General features: G+C 36.6%; 1 protein-coding gene across 3 annotated transcripts in view; it reads left to right on the top strand.

The window, feature by feature from the left end:
• Window positions 1-23,977, top strand: part of MEMO1 (mediator of cell motility 1) — a 143,785-nt gene that overhangs the window by 72,233 nt on the left and 47,575 nt on the right. For all 3 annotated transcript variants that reach the window (XM_003908479.5, XM_031655045.1, XM_017947414.3), the window contains 3 exons: window positions 5,463-5,531; window positions 17,086-17,198; window positions 19,834-19,945. In XM_003908479.5, coding sequence (XP_003908528.2) covers window positions 5,463-5,531; window positions 17,086-17,198; window positions 19,834-19,945 — 294 coding nt within the window. The remainder of the gene's footprint in view (window positions 1-5,462; window positions 5,532-17,085; window positions 17,199-19,833; window positions 19,946-23,977) is intronic.

The following is a 23,977-nucleotide window of genomic DNA, read 5'->3' as shown; positions in this document are numbered from 1 at the left end:
AAGAAAGGATACTTTCACTTTTCATTGTGTACCCTTTATTGTTTGGCTTTTTTGCTGTGTGCATGTATTACTTTTAATATAAAAATTAGTTTAAAAAATGTAAATGCTAAAAAGCATGTATATAGAAGATCAGTTTGTATATAGTGAAGCATACTTGTACAGTGCTCTACCACTAGATATCATGAGACAATGAATCTTCGTACATTATTTAGTTCTTCAAGTTACTGAGGATGCACAGCTTATTTGTCTCTAATTATTGTTTGTACTAAGCCATAGGATATTCATGTCAAAGTCTCAAATCCTATATGACAGTATAAAAAATATCTAGATACGCAACATTATGGTTAGTTTATTATTTGACTTCAATAACTTTAATAACTCTCCTTAGCTCAGACTATTTAATATTTATGAGATTCTATTATGTAAAAAGAAAATATTCTGAATAATAACTATCTAACTTGGACTTTTTTTGGGCATAATTATCTACTTAGATATTTTTTATCAAAACAGGAATCTTGAAGGCCTTTGAGGAATGCCTACAAAATAAAAGAATAAAAGACTAGGTACAGCAAAATAAAATTGAGAGAGGCAATGTGGAAGCTGCTGCATTTGCGAATTATATAGGGCCAGTTGTCAATCAAGTTGATCCTATCTGTTCAGAGGAGTTTTCTAATTTAGTTTCTGGCTTTTTAGATCTTAGCTTAAGTAGATCTTGTGACTTTTCTTATTGTTGGAGGAGATCTTCCCATTTCGTCTGGTTCAGTCTTTTCATTTCATCTAGTTCAATCTTTTTATTTTGCATTTTGCTACTATTAAGTAGAACTAGGACTATTGGACCTGACCTTGTTGAATCCTAGTTAAGTATTCCTTTATTATTCCCCATATCCTGTTTGATGAAAAGCCTTACATAGGATGACTCTTGGCATTGACAATTTATACTATTCACCTGTGACCTTGAAGGTCTCAGAATGAACAAGTGAAAATCCATGGCCTGTAGTAATTGTTCATTTTTGTATGGTAAGAATTTGAATTATAACCACACTGCAAGGTTGCTGTGTGGGAAACTCACTTAACCAGTAAATGTTCATGAGCAATGAATGGCCTTTGCATCCTCACTTGATTGCAGCTCCACAGGGAAAAACAGAAATTCTGGTGTCAGGAACTGGTCTTGCTGATGTAAAGGGTCTGCTGTGTAGGAGCAAAGGGAGAAGCAAAAGCATTAAAAGAAGGATCACTTTTTAGAGGCAAGGTTTTAGCCTAATAAAATGTTGTAGGTATTAAGCGTAATTTTGTGTTTGCCTTCATGATATGTTAGGTTGGGAATCCGAGTGACTTGGAAAAGCTGGTTGGGGATGGCTTTTTGCATGAAGGACTTTAAGAGCTTTTAAAAGACTAAGTGGGACAGGCTAGATGTGGTGGCTCACACCTGTAATCCCAGCACTTTGGGAGGCCAAGGTGGGAGGATCACAAGGTCAGGAGTTCGAGACCAGCCTGGCCAATGTGGTGAAACCCCATCAAGAAAAATTAGCCAGGCGTGGTGGCGGACGCCTCTAGTCCCAGCTACTGGGGAGGCTGAGGCAGGAGAATAGCTTGAACTCGGGAGGCGGAGGTTGCAGTGAGCTGAGATCGGGCCACTGCACTCCAGCCTGGGTGACAGAGTGAGACTATCTCAAAAATAAAATAAAATAAAAATAAAATAAAATAAAACTAAGGGGGACACACTTTTATAGTGCATATTAGAATATCTGCAGAGCTTAAATTTTCATTGTTCTGGCTGTTATGCACAAAAGAAAAAACTTTAGCCATTTCTTTAGTGAAGCCTCCTATATTGTGAATGGTTTCTTGATAAAACATTTCCACATACGTGTAGAATCGTAGATTCTGTTAGCAAGAGAAGGGGTAGGAAAAGAGCATCTGTAGTGAGATTTGATGGTTATTATTCCGAATTTCTTTATTACCATGTTTCTGGGCAAGGATAAAGGAAAGTACAAGAAATTATCTTCTTTGATTATTATCTTCTTCCTCCTTTGATGAAGTAGAGTTCTTTGTGGTGGGGTAAAGAGGCACAGTACACTGAAAGATTTTTTTTTTCAATACTCTGCAGTGTAGCCTCGAAGTTAAGACCTTTTCAAGTTAAGACTCTCCTTCTCTCCCTGTAACTTTTGTCTTTACTTCAAGCAGACTTGGAAGTCTTCAGCTTCTGAATGGACTGAAACCATGAAATCTGAGTTCCATTATTAATCATGTATTTACCTTAGCTGATGGTGTTTTCAAAAGTTTCATCCTTCCTTGTAGTTTTATAGGGTATATGGCTCTGTAAGAATTCTTGGTTTCAGTCTTACTGCTTTTCCTATGCCACAGACTCCTTCCTTTCTTCCTTCAAACATGTAAAGATCTCATAGTGGGTAACAGTATGTATTTTAGAGCTAGGCAGTCCTGGCTTAAGTCCTTACTTGGTCACTGGCTATCTGTGTAAACTTGAGCAAGTTTCTTAACCTCTCTGTTTTAGTTTCTTCATCTGTAAAATGAGAATAATAATAATAATTCCTACCCATATGGTTGGTGTGGGGATTAAATGATTTAATACTTTGAAATACATAGAAGATGCCTGATACATAGTAGGTAGTCAGTAAATGTTACTTTTATTATCATTATCCTCTTCATCATCTCCCATGCTCAATCACTGAGATTTGTTACTTTTTCTTTTTTAGACTCTAGCATTCCCTTCTCTTTGCCCACCAGCACTGATACAGTTCCAGACCATGACATTAGTACCTCATGCTTAGGTATAGTACTGCCACAATTTTCAAGAGAGTTTCTGTTAACACCCTGCTGCCTCTAATTGCTAGTTTGTGCCATTGCTTTTCAGTACTAGACTAATAACAGTTTGATATTGTCACACCCCTGCCCAAGAGCCCACAGCATTTTTCAGTATCTTGTTTTATCAAGCCCTTATTTCCTTACCTGACTCTGGCTTATCATTACTCTCTTCCTCTACTCTGGCCAGTCTTGTATTTTCTCATCTACCTTATGTAGTTGGACGTTTGCTCATGTTCTTCCTTTGGTCTTTATGCCCTTCCTTAATGTCCTTTGTACTCTTATTATTTCTGTCCTAGCCATATGTAAAGAATCCAATGATTCTTTCTTTTCTTGTCTTTTTTTAAATTTTGAAATAAAGTCTTGCTCAGTCACCCAGGGTGGAATGCAGTGATGGGAAGAATCCAGTGTTTCTAAGAAGGCTTTCTGGATGTTAAGAACTGAGCTAGGTCAGGAACAGGATTGGTAGAAATGGGAGAGACTCAGACTAGAAAGACAGGTTGATTTAGAGATCAGAGTATGGATTAGGGATTAGAGCCTTTAAATTTAAGAATGACGAAGAGGAACTAGTCTGAAAAGCAGATCTAAGGTGGAAGGAGCAGTTTAAGCTGTAAGGATTAGGAAGTGAAGGGATGGTATATGAGTGACAACTGAGAGCAAAATTTCAAGGCAGTGTTGAAAATCTGAGATGTCGCTAAGGTTTGAGATAGAGCCGGGCAGATCCAGATGGACCAGGTGGTTTAAAGGTTCACATGAACAGGCAAGATGGCATACTTCTAAATTCGTAAGAGAACCAGTTAAGATCAAGAACTAGGTGTTAGGAATCTGAAGCAGTGAGTAGTAAGGTCTCAGGCACTCAGAGATTAGAATTGTAACAGAATAAAATAGGTCTCTGGGTTGGCTCTAGTATCAAAATTAGCACAGGGTGACATCAAAACTGAGTGTGCTGAGCCAGAGGACTACTAAATTTCCTTCTGGCTAAGATCAGAACTGGGTTGTGAGAATATTGCTGTTTTGAGGCAACTTTATAGGCTCCTTTACCAGAGGTGTAGGGCTGGAGTGACTACCATTAATTAAGGCCTTCACTGATTTCAGTGAGCTTAGTGTATGTTCCATATTATTGAGTTCCCAATTAAACACCACTACTATCTTGTATTGCTGTGGTAGACTGCTGTGAGTCTCATTTTCTCCATTCGTATCTTAAGCTAGTTCAGATTAGGACCATTTTTAAAAAAGAACCTTGTGATATGACTGGCATTCAAGTGTGTACATTTAAAGCACACAATTTGATGTTTGACCTATGTATGAGGGTAAAACTATCACAATCAAGAAAATGAACATATTCATCACCCTCAAAAGTTTTCTTGTGTTCCCTTATAATTCTTCCTTTCTGTACCTCTTTTTCCCCCCTTCCCCTTTCTAGAATATATATATATATATATATATATTTTTTTTTTAAGAGATGGTATCTCACTCTGTCATCCAGGCTGGAGTGTGGGTGCGATCATAGCTTGCTATAATATGGAACTTGGCTTAAGCAATCTTCCTGCCTCAGCGTCTTGAGTAGCTGGGACTACAGGCATGCGCCACCATGCCTTGCTATTTTCTAGAATTTTATTTAAATGGAATCATACAGAATAAACTATTTTTGTTTGACTTTCTTCCATTCAGCATATTTATTTTTACCCCCTTAAAAAAAGTATAATTATTTTGAGTCTCAGTAGTTCACTTCTTTTTATTGCTGAAGAGTATTCCATTGTGTGGATATATCTTTATTTTTTCATATACCTTTTGAAACCAGGAAACAGTCATTCTGTAGGTGATAAGAGAATTGACTGAATTCGGAGACCAGAGGATGAAAGGGAAGAATAGTATGGAGAGACAATAAGAATAATGTCTTTATCTTATCTCTAAAGACACAGAAGGAAGTGAGTTGTTATAATAGTTGTAGGGTATTTGTTTTGGTCTGACTTGACTTCCTGTTGGTTTATCATTTTTCTGTAATAGTCTGCTAATGCTACTGAAGAGGAGTATTAAAAAACTCAATTATAGGTCAGGTGTGGTGGCTTATGTCTGTAATGGCAGTACTTTGGGAGGCCAAGGCAGGAGGATCACTTGACCCCAGGAGTTCAAGACCAGCCTCGGCAACATAGAACTCAGATCTGTTAAAAATAACATATGAGCCAGATATAGTGGCATGTGCCTATGATCTCAGCTACTCAGGAAGCTGAGGCAGGAGGACTGCTTGAGCCTGGGAGGTTGAGGCTGCAGTGAGCCATGATTGCACCACTGCATGCAGCCTGGGTGACGAAGTGAGACTCTGTCTCAAAAAAAAAAACCAAAAACCAACCTCAATAATCGTGTTACATAGTAACTTCAAGTAAACCTTGAACGCCTGTAAATTTGTCTTTCAGACAAAAAAAAAATTACAAAGTATTTTTAGAGTTTAGAATTAGAACACAGTATAGATCATGTGTTTCCTAATTTCTTCTAGAAGTCGCATCATTAACTACATTGTTATTTAACGTAGGCTCTCAATTCTGTTGTGTTTACCATAGTTACTGTATTTATTTCAAAGGTTTTTCTTTCTAGAATATCTTGATTTTGAATCTGATGATTAAGTTTAAAAATATTTTGTTTTGTAGCCATGCAGGATATACGTACTGTGGGTCTTGTGCCGCCCATGCTTATAAACAAGTGGATCCGTCTATTACGTAAGTAATGTAGTTTTGTTTTAAGTTGGAGAAGCTTGAGAATTGATTGCTTTGTGATAGAAGTAATTTGCTTTTTATACTTACTGTTATTATGTGCTCAATTTCATGAGGGATTTGACTTTTGATGAATTTTACTATATATAGGTTACTGAAAACTTCAATACTTTTTTGTTGTTGTTTGAACATCTGCTTTTTACCTTCCCTTTGGCATGTAAAATGTTTAGTTATGAAGGTTAAATATTTTGTTTTTAAATATTTCTTTGAAAACCCAGAGATGAGCATTCTTAAGAAAAATGCAAAGCCCTCTGATCTGTTTTAATCATTTCGTAATTTAAAATTCTTTATTGTACTTGTTAAAATTGTGGTTACTGAAAGGATAATTTGTCATTGACAGGATAAGGTATTTGAAATATTTTAGAATCTGACAGTGAATTTAATATGATGTTTGAGGCATATTAACTCTTAATAATTCAATGACAGCTCTGAAATTAGCTTAAAAAAAAAAAAACTTCCTGGGAACTTGAGACTCCTTTAATAGTATACTACTCCGTAAGAAAGTTGTGAACTTTCAAGAGGTTTTGCTGGAAATAGTCACTCATTTTATTTACACAGTTAATTTACTAGCTGTGAACCAATATCCGGCCCTAGTTTGCCAGATGTACAAGCTATGTGAATAGGTGAAGTGATCATCTTAGTTCTGTCAAATACTGATTGTTAGGTCTGAATTAGTAGAGATGTAGTATAGTTGTTCAAAAGAAATAGCTCATAGCTGCCATGATTTAATAAAGAAAATCATGCACAGCCCACTTGCCTTTGAGCAGTTCATTCAAAGTTTTTAAACAAAAAAGCTGTTCTTTCAAATTTTTATGTAGCATTGTCTGTATATTTTATTATAATTCATTGAAAATTACTTTTGGCAAGCTTTTACTAAAAAGAAAGCAATGATATTTATAAATTGGTGAGGTTTTGGCTAGACCTGTCTCATTTATGATGTTTTGAGGAGCATTGTTCACAGTTATTCCCTGATACATGTTTAATATATAATCTTAAATAATTTCATGAATAAGAGCAAATAGAAGTTAAATTGAAATGATTTTTTAAAAGTCCAGGCCTGGTGGCTCACACCTGTAATCCCAGCACTTTGGGAGGCTAAGGCGGGCAGATTACCTGAGGTCAAGAGTTCGAGACCAGCCTGGCCAATATAGTGAAACCCTGTCTCTACTAAAATACAAAAAAAAAAAAAAAAAATTAGCTGGGCATGGTGGCACACGGCTGTAGTCCCAGCTACTTGGGAGGCTGAGGCAGGAGAATTGCTTGAATCCGGGAGGGGGAGGTTGCAGTGAGCTGAGATCGTGCCACCACACTCCAGGTTGGCAACAGAGCAAGACTCCATTTCAAAAAAAAAAAAAAGGATTTTTTATAAGTTTCTTTCATTTGACTTGGGCCTGTAAACCAGCTATAATAAAAGTTAGTTTATATAACGGCCTTTTCTTTTTGAAACCTTCCTCTATTTGGCAAAAGTTTTGTTGATAAAACTCATGTGCTAGTGGGACACCCCAGAGTTAAATTAGGTTTAGGAATTTGTAGAGGGGTATAGAGTTTATGTTCGTAGAAGTGGGAAGTATGTGTTAAATAAGTTAATGGAAAGTGAGAAAGAAGGCAAAAGGAAAGAGGAAAAAATGGAGGAGTGCCAAGGACTAAGAAGAGGAAGATAAAGAAGATGAGTAGAAAGAGAGGCAAATGATGGCTGATGTGATCAAATTATTTTATTTTAATTAATTATTTTTGAGACAGTCTGGTTCTGTCACCTACGCTGGAGTGCAGTGGTGCAATCTTGGCTCACTGCAACTTCTGCCCCCAGGTTCAGTCAGTTCTCCTGCCTCATCCTCCCAAGTAGCTGGGACTACAGGTGCACGCCACTGTACCGAGTTAATTTTTTGTATTTGTGGTGGAGACAGGCTTTCGCCACATTGGCCAGGCTGGTTTCGAACTCCTGACTGCGGGTGATCTGCAGTCAGGCCTCGGCCTCCCAAAGTGCTGGGATTACAGGCATGAGCCACTGTGCCCAGCCCGATCAAATTATTTTTTGTAATTAATATATAATAATTGAATTCTTAATGAATAAATTTTAAGGTCTAAGTGTAAAATTAATAATTGACAGTCACAGTTGATTTCTCTTGAAAGAGGCACTTTCTGGGAATTATAATGTCTTTAGAGTGCTTTGAGAAAGTAGAGAAAGAACATCCTTATGAGAAAGGTTAAATTCTATACTACCACTTTCTGTTCTTAACTTCCACATTAATCCATTTGCATTCTATTTTTCAGCCAGGATCATCTTTTGAAAATGTAAATGATACTATGTCACTTTCCAGAATTTAAAAGTGGGTAGGGGATACAAATATGATTTAAAAAGGCATTACAAATAACAGGTAGCAGTTATTCCAAAATTGATGTTAGAATGCTGACTAGCAGCTTGGAAAAAGAAATTGGCTTAGAACCTCTGCTAACACCATCCATCAAAGTAAATACTAGTTAGGTAAGGGTATTAACATATCTGGAGAGGCATTTCAAGCCACAGCTAATTTGGAACACCATATGTCTTAATGTTTATGAGACATCGTTGAGAAGAGTATAAAACATGATAAATTGTAATTAAATTACATGAAAAAATAACTCAAGTCATAATGTAACCAGCGGAAGTGATGAACAGAATGGGAAAAATACTTGCAAAAAAAATGACAAAGGGTAATATCAAATAATCATAAAATTCTTAGTACTTAGAGGCTAACTCATCATAATAATATGAACTGAAATTACAAGAAGTAAATGTAATTAATAAAAATGGAAATATGTTTTATTTTTCTAAAAAAATAGAAATAAAAACAGTAGTGAAGTGCCAATTTAAATGAACAGTTTGAAGAACAATACAGCCGGGCGCGGTGGCTCATGCTTGTAATCCCAGCACTTTGGGAGGCCGAGGTGGACGGATCACGAGGTCAGGAGATCGAGACCATCCTGGCTAACACGGTGAAACCCCGTCTCTACTAAAAAATACAAAAAAATTAGCCGGGCGTGGTGGTGGGCACCTGTAGTCCCAGCTACTCTGGAGGCTGAGGCAGGAGAATGGCGTGAACCCAGGAGGTGGAGCTTGCAGTGAGCCGAGATCGCGCCACTGCACTCCAGCCTGGGTGACAGAGCGAGACTCCGCCTCAAAAAAAAAAAAAAAAAAAAAAAAAGAACAATACAGTTGTGTAATTCCTATAATCCAGAACTGGCTAGATTATGGCAAAATTAGTTTTTTATAAAAAAAAAGTGCATTTCAATGGACTATATCAGGTTAACGCTTTAGGAAAGCAATTTGATAATATATATTAAGAGTCATAAAAATGTATATAATTACTGGCTTAGAAATTCCCATTCGGAAGCTCTATCCTAATAAGTCCCAAAATGAAAAAAGTTAAATGTGTTAAGTTTTCTACAGCAGCATTGTTTTTTTAAAGAGTCTTAAGTTTCTGATAGTGCATTGACTAAATAGAAAAAGCAGGGTATAAAATTGTGCAAAATTGGGAAAAAAAGAGAATGTACTATATGAGGTTAAATAAATTATTGTAATGGATGCTAATAGTTTGCATATGTTTTCTTATATGAGAAATAGATACATTATTTTAATGGTGAAAAATATAAAATTTAAAAGCATTTGTGTAAAAATGATTACAAGTTGAGGGGATTAATGATTCTTAAACTGACAGAATCGTTCTTTGATTTATAATATGACTGGTCAGGGCCTAATAACATTTTTCGTTCTTCTTCTTCTTCTTCTTTTTTTTTTCTGAGATGGAGTCTCTCTTTGTCACCCAGGCTGGAGTGCAGTGGTGCAATCTTGGCTCACTGCAACCTCCACCTCCTGAGTTCAAGTGATTCTCCTGCCTCAGGCTCCCAAGTAGCTGGAATTACAAGCATATGCCACCAGGCAGGCCTGGATAATTTTTTTATTTTTAGTAGAGATAAGGTTTTACCATGTTGCCTAGGCTGGTCTCGAACACGTGACCACAAGTGATGTGCCTGCCTTGGCCTCCCAAAGTGTTCGGATTACAGGCATGAGCCACTGCGCCTGGCCAAGATTTTTCTTTTCACAGTAACTAGTAGGGCTGATAACTTAATGGGGAGTGTGAGAAGCAGGTTTTGAGGTGATAACGAAGATTGTTTACAAACAAACTTCCCTATTTCATGAAGAATTAGTAGCAAAGGTTTTCAGATGTTGCTTTCCAAGAGAAATGGATGAATAAATTAAAGCATATTTATTTTAAAAGTTTATTAAGTGACTGCTATGATCCAGATATTGTGGTAGTGCTAGAGACACAGCGATTAATAAAACAGACATGGTTTTAGCTCTGTGCTGATAAATTGGTAGGTGAGATAGATATTAAGCATATGATAATGAATATAGATATCTTATTAAAAACTAAAAATTTAAAAGCTGAAAGTGAAATACAGTGGTTCTCAAACTTCTTGGTTTCAGGAACCCTGTATACTTCTAACTTATTAAGGACACCAAATGTAGACCACATCTACCTTTGTTGAATGCATTCAAAATTAAAATGAGATACTTAAAAAATTATTTTAAAAAGTAAACAAATTAGAGGTTAATAAAAACATTTTTAAAAATGAGAAGTACATTTTCTAATAGAAGATAGTGGGAAAAGTGGCATTGCTTTAACTTTTTTTTTTTTTTACAAAATGTAAAAATGTCATATTTTTACTAGTTATTAAATCTCCTTTTAATGTTTGGCTTAATAGAAGAAGATAACTATGTTCTCATATCTGGTTATGCATTCATCCTGTTGTCATCATTTGTTTTGGTTGAGGTATATGAAGAAAATCTAACCTTACACAGATATGTAGTTAGAAAAGGAAGAGGAGTAGTGTAATTACCTTTTCAGATAATTGTGGTTGTTTTTCTTTAATACTACACCAAAACTCAACAAATGGTAGTTTCTTAAAGGTTAGTTATAATGCGAAATCTGAAGTTCCTATCAGTGAATTTTTGTCCTTTTTTTTTTTCTTTTTTTTTGAGATGAAGTCTCGCTCTTGTCACCAGGCTGGAGTGCAGTGGCACTATCTCGGCTCACTGCAACCTCCACCTCCTGGATTCAAGTGATTCTCCTGCCTCAGTCTCCCAAGTAGCTGGGACTACAGTCGCGCGCCACCATGCCCAGCTAATTTTTGAATTTTTAAGGTTTCACCATGTTGGCCAGGATGGCTCGATCTCTTGACCTCGTGATCCACTTGCCTCGGCCTCCCAAAGTGCTGGGATTACAGATGTGAGCCACCGTGCCTGGCTGAATTTTTGTACTTTTTATAAATTCATTGTCTATTTTACAGTTCGAATGGATCTTTTACCCTTGCATCATTTTGTAATGTGTGGAACATTGGGAAAATTTTTATTGTGTTATGCAGATATTTTCAATGCTGGTATTTCATTATATGATACTTAAAAATCACATTTCTTTTTGTTTGTTTTGTTTTGTTTGTTTTTCTTTTTTTTGGAGACAGAGTTTCACTCTTGTCGCCCAGCTGGAGTGTAGTGGCTCAGTCTCAACTCACTGCAACCTCCACCTCCTGGGTTCAAAGGATTCTCCTGCCTCAGCCTCCCGAGTAGCTGGGATTACAGGCATGCACCACCACGCCCTGCTAATTTTTGTATTTTTAATAGAGACAGGGTTTTACCATGTTGGCCAGGCTGGTCTCAAACTGCTGACCTCAGGTGATCCACCTGCCTTGGCCTCCCAAATTGCTGGGATTACATGCGTGAGCCACTGCGCCTGGCAAAAAATCACATTTCTTAATGTCACCATGTATTTTATCAGACAGAATCATTAATTCTTTGGAGGCTATCAAGCTTACAGTGATAAAAGTTTTATGAAAGTCTGATTTTCACTTGAAAACCTCAATTTCATCATTGACAACAAATATATTATTTTCTTTAAAGTACTAGATTTTGGGTTTTTTTTCCCCCCCTTTTGAGACAGGATCTTGCTTTGTTACCCAGACTGGAGTCAGTGGCATGATCATAGCTCATGCAGCCTTGAATTCCCAGGCTCAAGTGATCCTCCTGTTCCAGCCTTCTGAGTAGCTAGGACTGCAGACCTGTGCCAGCATGCCCCGGCTGTTTTTTCAAAAATTGTTTTTGTAGAGATGTGATCTCACTATGTTGCTCAGGCTGGTCTTGAACCCCTGGCCTCAAGCTATCCTCTCACCTCAGCCTCCCAAAGTGCTGAGATTACAGGCATGAACCACCGTGCCTGACTTCCATTCACTTTGGAGAAATCTTCTGCCAGCTACCTAAACTGGAATAGCCATAATTTATCTACAGTCATCTTTTGAAGTAAAAATTTTGTTCCATGAGGAAAATGTCTGGTTCGGCTTACAACTCACAACTACACAACTGCTTTTTCCTGAGACATACTTCCATATGCAGCAGAAATGTTTTATCACCACAGATTGAATGCATTTTGTCATAGAATATTAAAAATATACCTACTCAAGAGTCAAGATTTAATGAAATTAGGAACTCCCTCCCTTTTAAACTTAGTGTGAGTAAGGTTAAAAAATAGGACTACTAGTACATATTGATTATACTACTTTGATCTTTGTTCTAATGGCCCAGTGGTTTTATGCTCCCCTCACCTTTGCACCGTAATTGTAGATGAAAAAAGTAAATAACTTCCTTGCATTCTTATGAAAATAGTTTTAATTTTATGGACTGCTGCATAGGGTCTTGAGGAATACCAGGAATCCAGAGTTCGCAGTTTGAGAACTATTGTTATAGACCTTAGGAGGGTGACTTGATTTAAATTGTGGGAAAGGTATTGGGGAAAGTATCTCCGAGGAACAGATTATTTATTTATTTATTTATTTATTTATTTATTTATTTATTTTGAGACGTAGTCTTGCTCTGTCGCCCAGGCTGGAGTGCAGTGGCGCAATCTCGGCTCACTGTAACCTCCACCTCCTGGGTTCAAACAATTCTCCTGCCTCAGCCTCCTGAGTAGCTGGGACCATGCCTGGCTAATTTTTTGTATTTTTAGTGGAGATGGGGTTTCACCGTGTTAGCCAGGATGGTCTCGATCTCCTGACCTCATGATCCACCTGCCTCGGCCTCCCAAAGTGTTGGGATTTCAGGCGTGAGCCACCGCACCCGACCGAGGAACACATTTTTTAAGCCAGGCTAGCCAGGCAAAGGGGAACAAAAGCATGGGTTTAAAACGTTTGAAGTAGGCAAAGTTGTTGGTGTTATCAAGGAACTGCAGGAAGACCAGTATACATAAAATATTATGATCAAGGTGAGCAAGAGTAATAGCTAATTTGCTAGTGCATTTGAGAGTGCAGAGCCCATTTTAAGGATTGTAGATTTTATCTTGTGACCATGAAATGCCATGAAAGGCTTTAAGCAAGGGAAGTGATATGATCTATGTTTCCAGAAAATGACTTTGACTGTTTAAGGAATTTAAAATATGATACATTTTAGTTCTTTTCCATATTGGTAGTTGACTATTATTAAAACTTTAAAATCTCAGAATTCAGGATGTACTTAGGTAGTAGTAACTTGATTTTGATACGTATTTTTCAGAAAGCCTTGCAGGACAGAAAAAGAGAGCAAAAAGAAATGCTTTTTGGGGCCAAATGACATTTTTTTCTTTGGTTAAAATGTCTTCACTTCCTGTGAAACACCTTTACAAAATTACTTATGTTCCATTATTTGGACTAAGTAGCTGAATAAACAGTCATGAGGGTACACACTCAGGCAGCTTATACATTGGATGCACAGACTACATTCATCGTTGCAACTCCACAAATGTGAATTCTTTATTATAGCTATTATATATGAAGTGCATTTATTTCTAAGAGAATGCCTACTGATCTTGCCCCTCCCCCCCATTTTTTCATATTAAAGGCTTTTTTTTTTAACCTGTGTATCAACAATGATGATGTGCTAATATTGAAAAGTTACGCCTTTAAAGACAAAGCACCTTGCAGTCAAATAACGGGAGAGAAAGTGGCATTGCTTCTAATGCCTCTTTTATTTATTTCTCTTCAAAATATTCCTGTGGCCTTGGTGTTTATGGATCTAGCATTCTAACAAAGAAAATGCATGAACTTCGATGTACACTATTAATTTTCTTTTGTTAGCATTTAGCTAACAAAGAGACCCATTTTGAGATTACTACAGGTTTAAATGCCCCATTTTACTTTCCTTTCAATGACGTTTAGCTTTTTCTGGTTTTGTTTTTGGATATATTGCTTTTAAGGGTTTTATATTGAGGGGACTTAAACATTTTTTTTCTTATTACTTCTTTTAATCAAATATGGAACTTCACTGGCTATTGGCGAGTTTTCTACCAAATCAGAAAGAATCTGTAGAGTACACAGTTGGTTAATTGAGATTGGTGGGGCTCTTTTTCCTTCATCTAGATTGGGGCAGACAAAAAGGCAAACAAGGAAAGTAGTCAGGTATCAGAAGAGTTAATTAGGTTTCTGGCAGACCTCTGTTGTTTATTTCTGGAGCAGTGTATCTTTTGGCTATTGTTAGAACCTTATTACACTTAGGAAATTTATGTATGCCTTGAATTTAGATTGTTATTTTAAAAATCACTTCATATTTTGTGTTTTAGATTTTCCACGAGTGCGCTGATGTTAAATATTCTTTGTCTGTCTTTTCACATATTTCTCAATCAGAAAAATGCCCTTTCTCATTATTTGATTCTTGGTTCATGTACTACCTGGCCCTAGTCAGGTTACCTAAACATTTCTGAATTACCATTGTCTATAGCCCACATTAGCCTTTAATTTAAAAAAAAAGTGTCATGTTATTTATTTATGTGCTGTTAAGATAGGTGACCAGAGTGCTATCTTTTAGTTTTCTTCATTTAGAAATCTATAGATTTGACTTTTTTTGGGAAATGGTTCTTGAATTGATGATAGAGGTGGTGACAAGAAGTGAGGATTAGCAGTGCTAATAACATAATGAAGGAAGAGAGGTAGAAAGAAAGATTCTGTCTTCTATAAGGAACTTAAATTAACGAGCAAAAAGCAATCTAGTTAAAAAGAGGGCAAAGGACATGAACAGACTCTTTTCAAAAGAAGATACATACGTGGCCAACAAGCATACAAAAAAATTCTCATAATCAGTAATCACTAGAGAGATACAAATCAAAACCACAATGAGATACCACCTGATAATAGTCAGAGTGGCTATTATTGATAAGTCAAAAATTAACAGATGCTGGCAAGGTTGTGGAGGAAAAGAAATGTTTATACATTGTTGGTAGTAGTGTAAATTCATTCAGTCATTGTGGAAAACAGTGTGGCGATTTCTCAAAGAACTTAAACCAGAAGTAACTCTGGACCCAGCAGTCCCATTATTGACTATGTACCTGAAGGAATGTAAATTGTTCTGCCATAAAGACACATGCACACGTGTGTTCATTGCAGCACTGTTCTCAATAGTAAAGACGTGGAATCAACATAAATGCCCATCAGTGGTAGACTAGATAAAGAAAATGTGGTACATATGTGCACTATGTAATATTACACAGCTCTGTAAAAGAATGAGATCATATCCTTTGCAGCAACATGGAGCTAGACACCATTATCCTAAGCAAACTCCCACAGGAACAGAAAATCAAATACTGTGTGTTCTCACAAGTAGGAGCTAAATATTGAGAACATACGGACATAAAGAAGGGAACAACAGACACTGAGACCTACTTGAGGCTAGAAGGTGGGAGAAGGATGTGGATAAAAAAACTACTTATGGAATACTAGGTTTATTACCTGGGTGTCCAAATAATCTGTACACCAAACCATGGAAACATGTAATTTACCTGTATTACAAACCCATACAGGTACCCTTGAATTTAAAGTAAAAGTTAAAGAAAAGGATAATCTGCTTCTGACCAGAAATGGCCTGTGGATGAATGTTTGCTGTGTGTGCTGTCTTAAGGAGGTTCTGGGACTCTAAACTGAGAATCACTTATCCACAACTTTCTTTGTTTTTTTTTTTTCATAGCAGAACAACTTAATATGCACAGCTTTATCTCCTCCCTCCCTCCCTGCAATATATGAAGTAATATATAACCAATAATTGGTTAATTTTCTTAGCTGTAATAGAATTTTATGAGAATAAATATATTGCTAAAGCACACATTCCCTGGCCTGCAAATTTTTGATACAAAAGAACTAGCTCATCTCTCAGCTTTTGTTCATTAATTGAGCAATCAGTAATACTTTTCTAGCTACATAGCATATCATATATTTTCTTCAAATAGTTTTGGCTTTATGAGTCTGTAAGTTTTGTATGTGATGTGGGAAGGTTGGTTCATGTGAATATTGGAGAACAGAGAAGATTGATAGCCTTGGAATTCAGATTGTAGGGCAGGTTTGGATATTTGACTTAATGAGAGGAAATTAACATTACTCTTGATGTCAAGATAAAGAGATTGTACAGATTTAAGCTACACTTTAGCTCAGTTCCTTTCTTTAGACTACAGTGCAAATAACACATAATCTAGTTTCTTTGTTTTTGAGAATGACTTCTACTTGAATGGGAATAGAGAAAGCTTGTTGTATAGAATTCTTTTCAACAAGATGCCTTTTTCACCCTACCATGGAGGAAATATGGAAATAGCTTTATCAGAATGCCTTTTTATAGTGGATATTTTGTATAGGTATTTAGAATTTTATGCTATTATGTATTTTTATTAAAATCATGGTGGATCTTAGAAGTTTATTTTAGAATGTGTTAGAATTTTGAAATTTTAATAGCTTAAATGTGTAAAATCCAGTTAATAAAATACAGCTTCTGAAAACCTGTTGTATCCTTGTCATTGTGCGTACAGAGATTATTTTATGTATAGTGGTTTGGTTTACTGTATTAATTAATAGCTGGTATTTCCAAGTACTGAATATGATTCTTTTAAAGGCCATCCAACAAAGACAGAAATAAGGAATTGAACTTAACTGAGGAGCAAGTCATTATTAGGTGTATTAGTTTGCTAGGGCTGTCATAATAAAATACCACAGATTGGGTGGTTTAAACAACACAAATTTATTTTTTAACAATTCTGGAAGCTTGAAGTTCAATATCAAGTTTGTCAGGGTTGGTTTCTCCTGAGGCCTTTCTCCTTGGCCTGTTGTAGGTGGCCGCCCTCTTGTTGCCCCTTCTGACATGATCATATCTCTGTGCAGGCATACTTCTGGTGTCTCTTTTTCCTATAAGGACACCAGACTTATTGGATTAGGTCCCCACCCTAATGGCCTCATTTGAACTTAATCGCCTCTTTGAAGACCTTATCTCTAAATAGCATTACAGTCTGTGCTACGGGGGATTGGTTCTTCAACATGTGAATTTTGGAGGGGAACACAATTCAGCCATTAACAGTTGGTAATTAAGAAGGAAAACAAGTGGTTTGTAAGAATTGCTTTTTTCTCTTTTATTTAATAAGGTTTGTGTAGAAGTGCAATTGTTCCGTGTTTTTTGTTGTGTATCTCCTAGCCGGAGAATTTTCATCCTTGGGCCTTCTCATCATGTGCCCCTCTCTCGATGTGCACTTTCCAGTGTGGATATATATAGGACACCACTGTATGACCTTCGTATTGACCAAAAGAGTAAGTATATAGAAATAGCTTTCAAATAGCTAATGTTCTTTTAATGGGACTTGGAAGTTAATTTAAAAACTTATAAATGTGAGCATCACAAGTAATATCTCAATATTTAAAATAAAATTTGTTATAACTAATCTGCATAAAACGGCAAAAAAAGAAACTCTTCCATATCCCTAAAAGGCAACTAGTGTTTTTCAGCTAGCTACAGAAATCTGTCAGATCTGCCAGTGTGCAGATTGTAGTGGTTACATTAATATTCAGAAAAATGCCATGTACTCAGTGTACCAGGAGACAAAAAATTAGTACCCATACCAATTTCATGAAAGATTCTGGGCGTGTTAATCTACTTCTACGTAATGCCACTTTCTCACTGTAAATAGATAATGCTGATAATATCTTTATTTTCTTGTAAATGATTTTTATGGGAAAAAATGAGCCTTTATGAAACTCTGAAAGAAACATGCTATATAAATGATAAATATATTTTATTTTTAAACATGCCTACAATTAAGATTGATTTATATTTTTCCATAGGAGTCCAGAGTCACATTTTTATTTAGTTGTTCTTACACAATAGATGTATAAAGTAAAAACCTTTTGATTTTATAAAGGTATTTTTTTTGGGGGGAGGAGTAATTTTAAAAATACAGAACAGTATAAAGAGTAGTATAAGAAATTAACTGATGTACTTAACATCCATAATTTATTCAGAGTTTCTCGCTCATCCTGAACCCAATTTACCTTCCCAGAAGTAACCACCTTCATAATCTGGGTATATATCCTTTCAGTTGGTCAAATTATTCACACACATGCACGCACACACACATATATATATGTACACACACACACACTGACCCATATATATTTATTTTTGATTTTAGAGATGGGATCTCACTCTGTTGCCCAGGCTGGAGTGCAGTGGCATGATTATAGTTCACTGCAGCCTCAAACTCCTGGGCTCAAGTGATCCTCCTACCTCAGCCTCCCAAGTAGCTAGAACTACAGGCACACATCACCACACCCAATTTATTTAAAAAAATTTTTTTGTAGAGGTAGGGTCTTGCTATGTTGCCCAGGCTGATCTTGAACTCCTGGTCTCAAGCAATTCTCTTGTCTTGGCCTCCCAAAGTGCTAGGTTTATAGGTGTGAGCCACTGTACCTGGCCTCAAATTATGTTTTTAAGCATGTTAGGGGTGCTATTGTTTCAAAAAATTTTGCAAAAATTTCTTGTATAGAATAAAAGAGTCGAAGCCTAGTGTGGTGGTTCATGTCTGAAATCCCAGCACTTTGGGAGGCTGAGATGGGCAGACTGCTTGAGCTCAGGAGTTTGAGACCAGTCTGGGCAATGTGGCAAAACCCCGTCTGTACAAAAAAATACAAAAATCTGCTGGGCGTGTTGGCACATGGCTGTAGTCTCAGCCACCTGGTTGGGAGAGGGCGTGGGGCAGTGAGGTAGGAGGATGGCTTGAGCTCAGGAGGTAGAGGTTGCACTGAGCTGAAATCATGTTGCTGTACTCCAGCCTGGCCTGGGTGACAGAGTGAAGCCCTGTTTCCAAAATTAAATAAATTAATATGAAAATAAATAAAATAATAAAAGAGTCCATTTGCAAGAAAAAATTCTTTTTTCTTGTTTTTGGCGTAAGTTTTCATAATTTGGGGCTTTAGGTATCATAGAATATTAGCAATTTGTTAGTGCATCTTATTAATGAAACGACTATTTCTAACCTTACTTCCTGGGATGTTTTAGGGAACACATTTTACTTTTAAAACCTTGTTGGGGCATTCAGAAACTTTTAATTTTGGATAGCTTGCCAGTGAAGAAATGGAGAATTTTTTCAAGAAAAGAGGTCATACAACCATTTCTTTCTGTCTTTGGTATAGGTAAACCCATTTGAGGATTTGTTCTATTCTATGCTAAAAATATTATTATATATATTTTTTACACATTAACTTTTATCTTTTTCTTGTTCTACAATATTCAGTTTTAAGTATAGTTCATCAGAAGGGCCTGAATTACTAGTCTTTTTATGTTGGGATGGTATTGTGGCAAATTTATATTTTGATCTATCTTACAAGCTTAATTTTGAATTTTCAGGAAAATAGCATTAGTGAGAATTTTCTCTTCGTGGTATGGCAGAAACCTGAGGTGTGAAATAATACCACACGTTTTATTAAAAAAACTCAGAAACTATGCGTTTGACCTCATGAATTAAATAGACCAATGGTTTTTCCATGTTTCAGTAGGAATTCTAATTATGTTCTTGCTAGCATGTACTGATTAAAGCCAAGGAAAAGCCTAGGCCCAAAGGTGATTTTAGAAATAATGAAAGGAACTGATGAAGAGTTTAAATGATCAGTTTTTATTTAACTATGTAACATATGCAAATGATGAGTAAGTCTTTACATGTATTACTGTTTTACCTGTTACATAAAAACTAGTTCTGTTTTTTTCTCTTTCTCCTTACTCTCCCTCCTTTCTTTCCTTTCTTTCTATTGTTTTGTTTTAATAAAAATGCGAATATTATATGGTGTTTCTGTCTCTTGCCAAAGCATGTAGTTTTGTGTTACTGGGTGGAATCTCACTGGATAAGGATATGCATTAATATATTTGTTTTACTGTATTTTGAAATCTCTTTAGTTTACGGAGAACTATGGAAGACAGGAATGTTTGAACGCATGTCTCTGCAGACAGATGAAGATGAACACAGTATTGAAATGCATTTGCCTTATACAGCTAAAGCCATGGAAAGGTATATTGATTGATATAAGAAATCCCCAGGAAATCATAGACATTAATTTCTTTGGTAATTTAAAACTAGTAAATCCCAATAATTATCAGGGTAAAGAGATTAAGAAATGAGATAAACAATTGAGACAGGAGTGTCTTAAGGTGGATTGTTGGTTTTGAGTAGTTTTCCTATGAAGGCTGAACATGTTAATTGACATGATTGTTTTATTAGGTGGAAGTATTAAAAAAACCATGGGTATGTGAATGTATGTGGGTATGTATATATCTTGCTTTGCTTGTATTTTATTCATTCAACATTTCTTTATCTCAAAATAATAATTCCATTCTTTTCTGGTACAATGCTATAATTAATCGTAAAATTTTAGGCTTGTATTTAATTTTGGAGGTGATTTATTTCAACCTTGTGCAAGGTACATGAATCTCTTTTATGGTATGCTTGACAGACTGTTAGGTGGTACCTGCTAAAGGTCTTCCTGTGATGGGGGGTACTCACTGTACTGTGAGCTGAACGAGGGCAGGGTCAATATCTGTTTTGTTCTCTACTGTATACCCCACCACCTAGCACAGTGTCCAGCACATAGTAGTTATTAATGTATTTTGATAAAATAAAAAATAATTATTTCAAGGATTTTCTTCTTTTAGTGAAACATTTGGATTAGGATGTCTTCTCTTTTGTAGGTTTCTCTAATTTTTAAAACTATTTCCTATATATGGACTTAATATTTTATATTTAGTTTGGCAGTTCTAAGTATGGTAAGATGATTCCTTCTGGATTTGTTCATTATGTTTTCTTACTAAAGTACATGATGCTCTGTAGGCTTTCAGTAAATATTAATTAAACGTACTAATAAAGTCTAAGATAACATTATATTTTTTATGTTGATGTGGCTTACTGTTGGCTAATGTACCTGTGATCAGCCAAAGCCCAAGGCCTTTTCATAATATTCAGATGGATTATTTTCTGTTCTCAGACTTTTGTGTGATTTCTTTTTGTATGTCTTCTCAATTATTGCTGTTTAGTTTTTCTTGTTTAGTTCATTGTTGTAGTCTTTTTGGATTGTTTCCACTCTTACTCTGTATTCAAAGTATTATTTACTTTTCTCAGTCTTTTGTCTGCTTCTGCTCACAATGATAACCGTGAGGAATTATATAAATCTGAAGAATTTTCAAAAATCAGTGTGATACTACATTATAAGCAATATAATTTTTGGGTTTTTAATACATTCTAATTCTTCAGAAATGTGAAACCATATGTATTATTTCTTAAATTGTTGTTGTAATCAGAACTTTCTCTTCTTCAACCGGAAAAGATAATTGAATATTTTTATTCACTGAGATGTTTGCATATTTTGTCATGAGAAAATACAATTTAGACTTAATAAATACTAATACTTCGGGTGCAGTGGCACGTGTCTGTAATTCCAGCAGCACTTTGGGAGGCTGAGGTGGGCAGATAACTTGAGCCCAGAAGTTCAAGACCAGCCTGGGCAATGTGGCAAAACTCTTGTCTCTACTAAAAATAGAAAAATTAGCCATGTGTAATGTCGGGTACTTGTTGTCCCAGCTACTTGGGAGGCTGGGGTGGGATGATTGCTTGAGCCTGGCTGGTTGAGAGTGCAGTGAGCCGAGATTATGGCACTGCACTCCAGCCTAGGTGACAGAGTGAGACCCTGTCTCAAACAAACAAACCCAAAAAACAATAGGACCGATAAACTGACAACAGTATCCTCAAGGAGGTTATAACAAGATAACATTTTTATTGTTATTTTAAAAGTAAAACATGTACATTGTGGAACATTTAGGAAAATAGAAACTTAAACCCAGCAAACCAAATTCCTACTTATAATTCCCCCTTTTAAATAGTATCAAATAAACTACTGCCACATAACTTTAGGATCCCTATTATTGACCCTTCTTTTCTTTGTAGCATTAGTTGGACTTATTACCTATGTCAGTTATTTATTACTAAGTAACAAAACTCTTACTTAAAATTACCTATATCAGTTATCTTTTACTAACTAACAGATTTAAACTGTGACTTAAAATCACAGCTGTTTATTGCCTAAAATTTGGGGGCCAGGAATTGGGGCAGGGAACACCTTGCTCTGGTCCACAAGACACTGACTGAGGTGGCTCAAATGGGGCTACAGTATCTCAGATAGTGTCACTCATGTATCTTGGGCCTTAGTGCTAGCTCTCTGTTGAGACCCCTCATTTCTTCTCCAGCTGACCTGTTTGTTCATCAGGTAGGGCTTTTTTTGGGGGGGGGGCTACTCTCTAGAAGAATAGCTTAGACTTCCTTTTTTCTTCTTCTTCTTTTTTTGGATCAAGAGAGTAAAACCAGGAGTTTCTAGGCCTATTATGTCCTAGGCTGGAAACTACATAGCACATTTCCAGTGAATTGTGTTTTTCAAAGCAAATAAGATCACTGTGTCAGCCAAGATTTGAGGAAAAGAGCCATATATTGCTCCTCTTGATGGGAGGAGTAGCATGTGTGTACAGGAATAAGAGAAACTGTTGACAGCTGTCTTTGCTGGTGGTCTACTACAGTTCTTCCTCTGGTGGACAATTCATGTCTCTCTAACATGTCATATACACCCAGGCTTCTCAGGATGTTCAGAAATCTTATTTGCTGTGACCCTAGGCTCAAAATTTATTATCTTATGATTTCCATCAAGTTAGGATGTGAATGAGGCTCCTTGAGTGTGGTTCCTCTTTTTTTGGAGGGGAGATGTGGGGGGGAAAGATTCTCAGCTCTGTTGCCCAGGCTGGAGTGCAGTGGCATGATCATGGCTCACTGCAGCCTCTGCCTCCTGGTCTCAAGTAGTCTTCCCACCTTGGCCTCCCAAAGCAATGGGATTACAGGCATGAGCCACTGTGCTTGGCCTCTCTTTTTTTTTTTTTTTTTTTAAAGAGGCAGGGCCTCATTCTGTCACCCAGGCTGGAGTGCAGTGGCACAATTATAACTCACTGTAGCCTTGAACTCCTGGGCTCACGGGATCTTCCTACCTCAGCTTTCAGAGTAGTGGCCCTACAGGTACGTACTACCGTATCTGGCTAATTTTAAAAACATGTTTTTAGAGACGGGTCTTACTTTATTCCTCAGGCTGATCTTGAACTCCTGGCCTCAAGCGAGCTTCTTGCTTCAGTCTCCCAAGTAATGTCTTAGTTACGTATTGCAGCATAACAAATCACCTCAATGTATGTATTTTTTTCTTTTTTAAAAAAAGTTAAAAACAAACTTTTAATTTTTTGGGTGCATGGTGTATAGATGGGGTACATGAGAAGTTTTGATACAGTCATGCAGTGTAAAATAATCACATCATGGAGAATGGGGTATTAATCACTTCAAGCATTTATCCTTAGTGTTACAGGCAATCCAGTTATATTCTTTTAGTTACTTAAAAATGTACAATTGAGTTATCGACTATAGTCACCCTGTTGTGCTACCAAGTACTAGGTCTTATTCATTCTATTTTATTTTGTATCTGTTAACCATCCCCACCTACCCTCTAGCCCTCCACTATTCTTTCCAGTCTCTGGTAACCATCCTTCTACTCTCCATGTCTGTGAATTCAATCATTTTGATTTTTAGGTCCCACAAATGTGTAGTTTTTCACTTAAATGATTCTATAGTTTGGAAATTTGGTTGGGTTAGTGGAGACAATTTGTCTCTGTTTCATCTACTACCAGTTGAGGCAGGTCGACTTAGGCTAAAGACTCCAAGATGCCCTAGCTTCCTCTCTGGGGCCGTGGTGCTGGTTGTCTTCTTGAGGCACATCAGTTTTCATCTTGGTTCTCATCTGTCAGTGCCTGTTGACACTCACCCTTCAGGACTTCTCAGTTCACATGGTGAATCCTCTCTAGCAGGATAGCAATTGAGCAAAAGAAGAAATTTCCAGCTCTCTTAATGTCAAAGTCTAGAACTGGCACAGCATCACTTATGCCTCATTCTACGGGTCAAAGCGCATCATAAGGCTAAATTCAAGGAGAGGGAACTACGGATGCTACTTTTGATGGGAGGAGTGACATT

This window comes from Papio anubis, chromosome 14 (assembly GCF_008728515.1).
Source record: "Papio anubis isolate 15944 chromosome 14, Panubis1.0, whole genome shotgun sequence".
Taxonomy (NCBI): Eukaryota; Metazoa; Chordata; class Mammalia; order Primates; family Cercopithecidae; genus Papio; species Papio anubis.
This window is presented reverse-complemented; position numbering and strand designations above follow the sequence as displayed.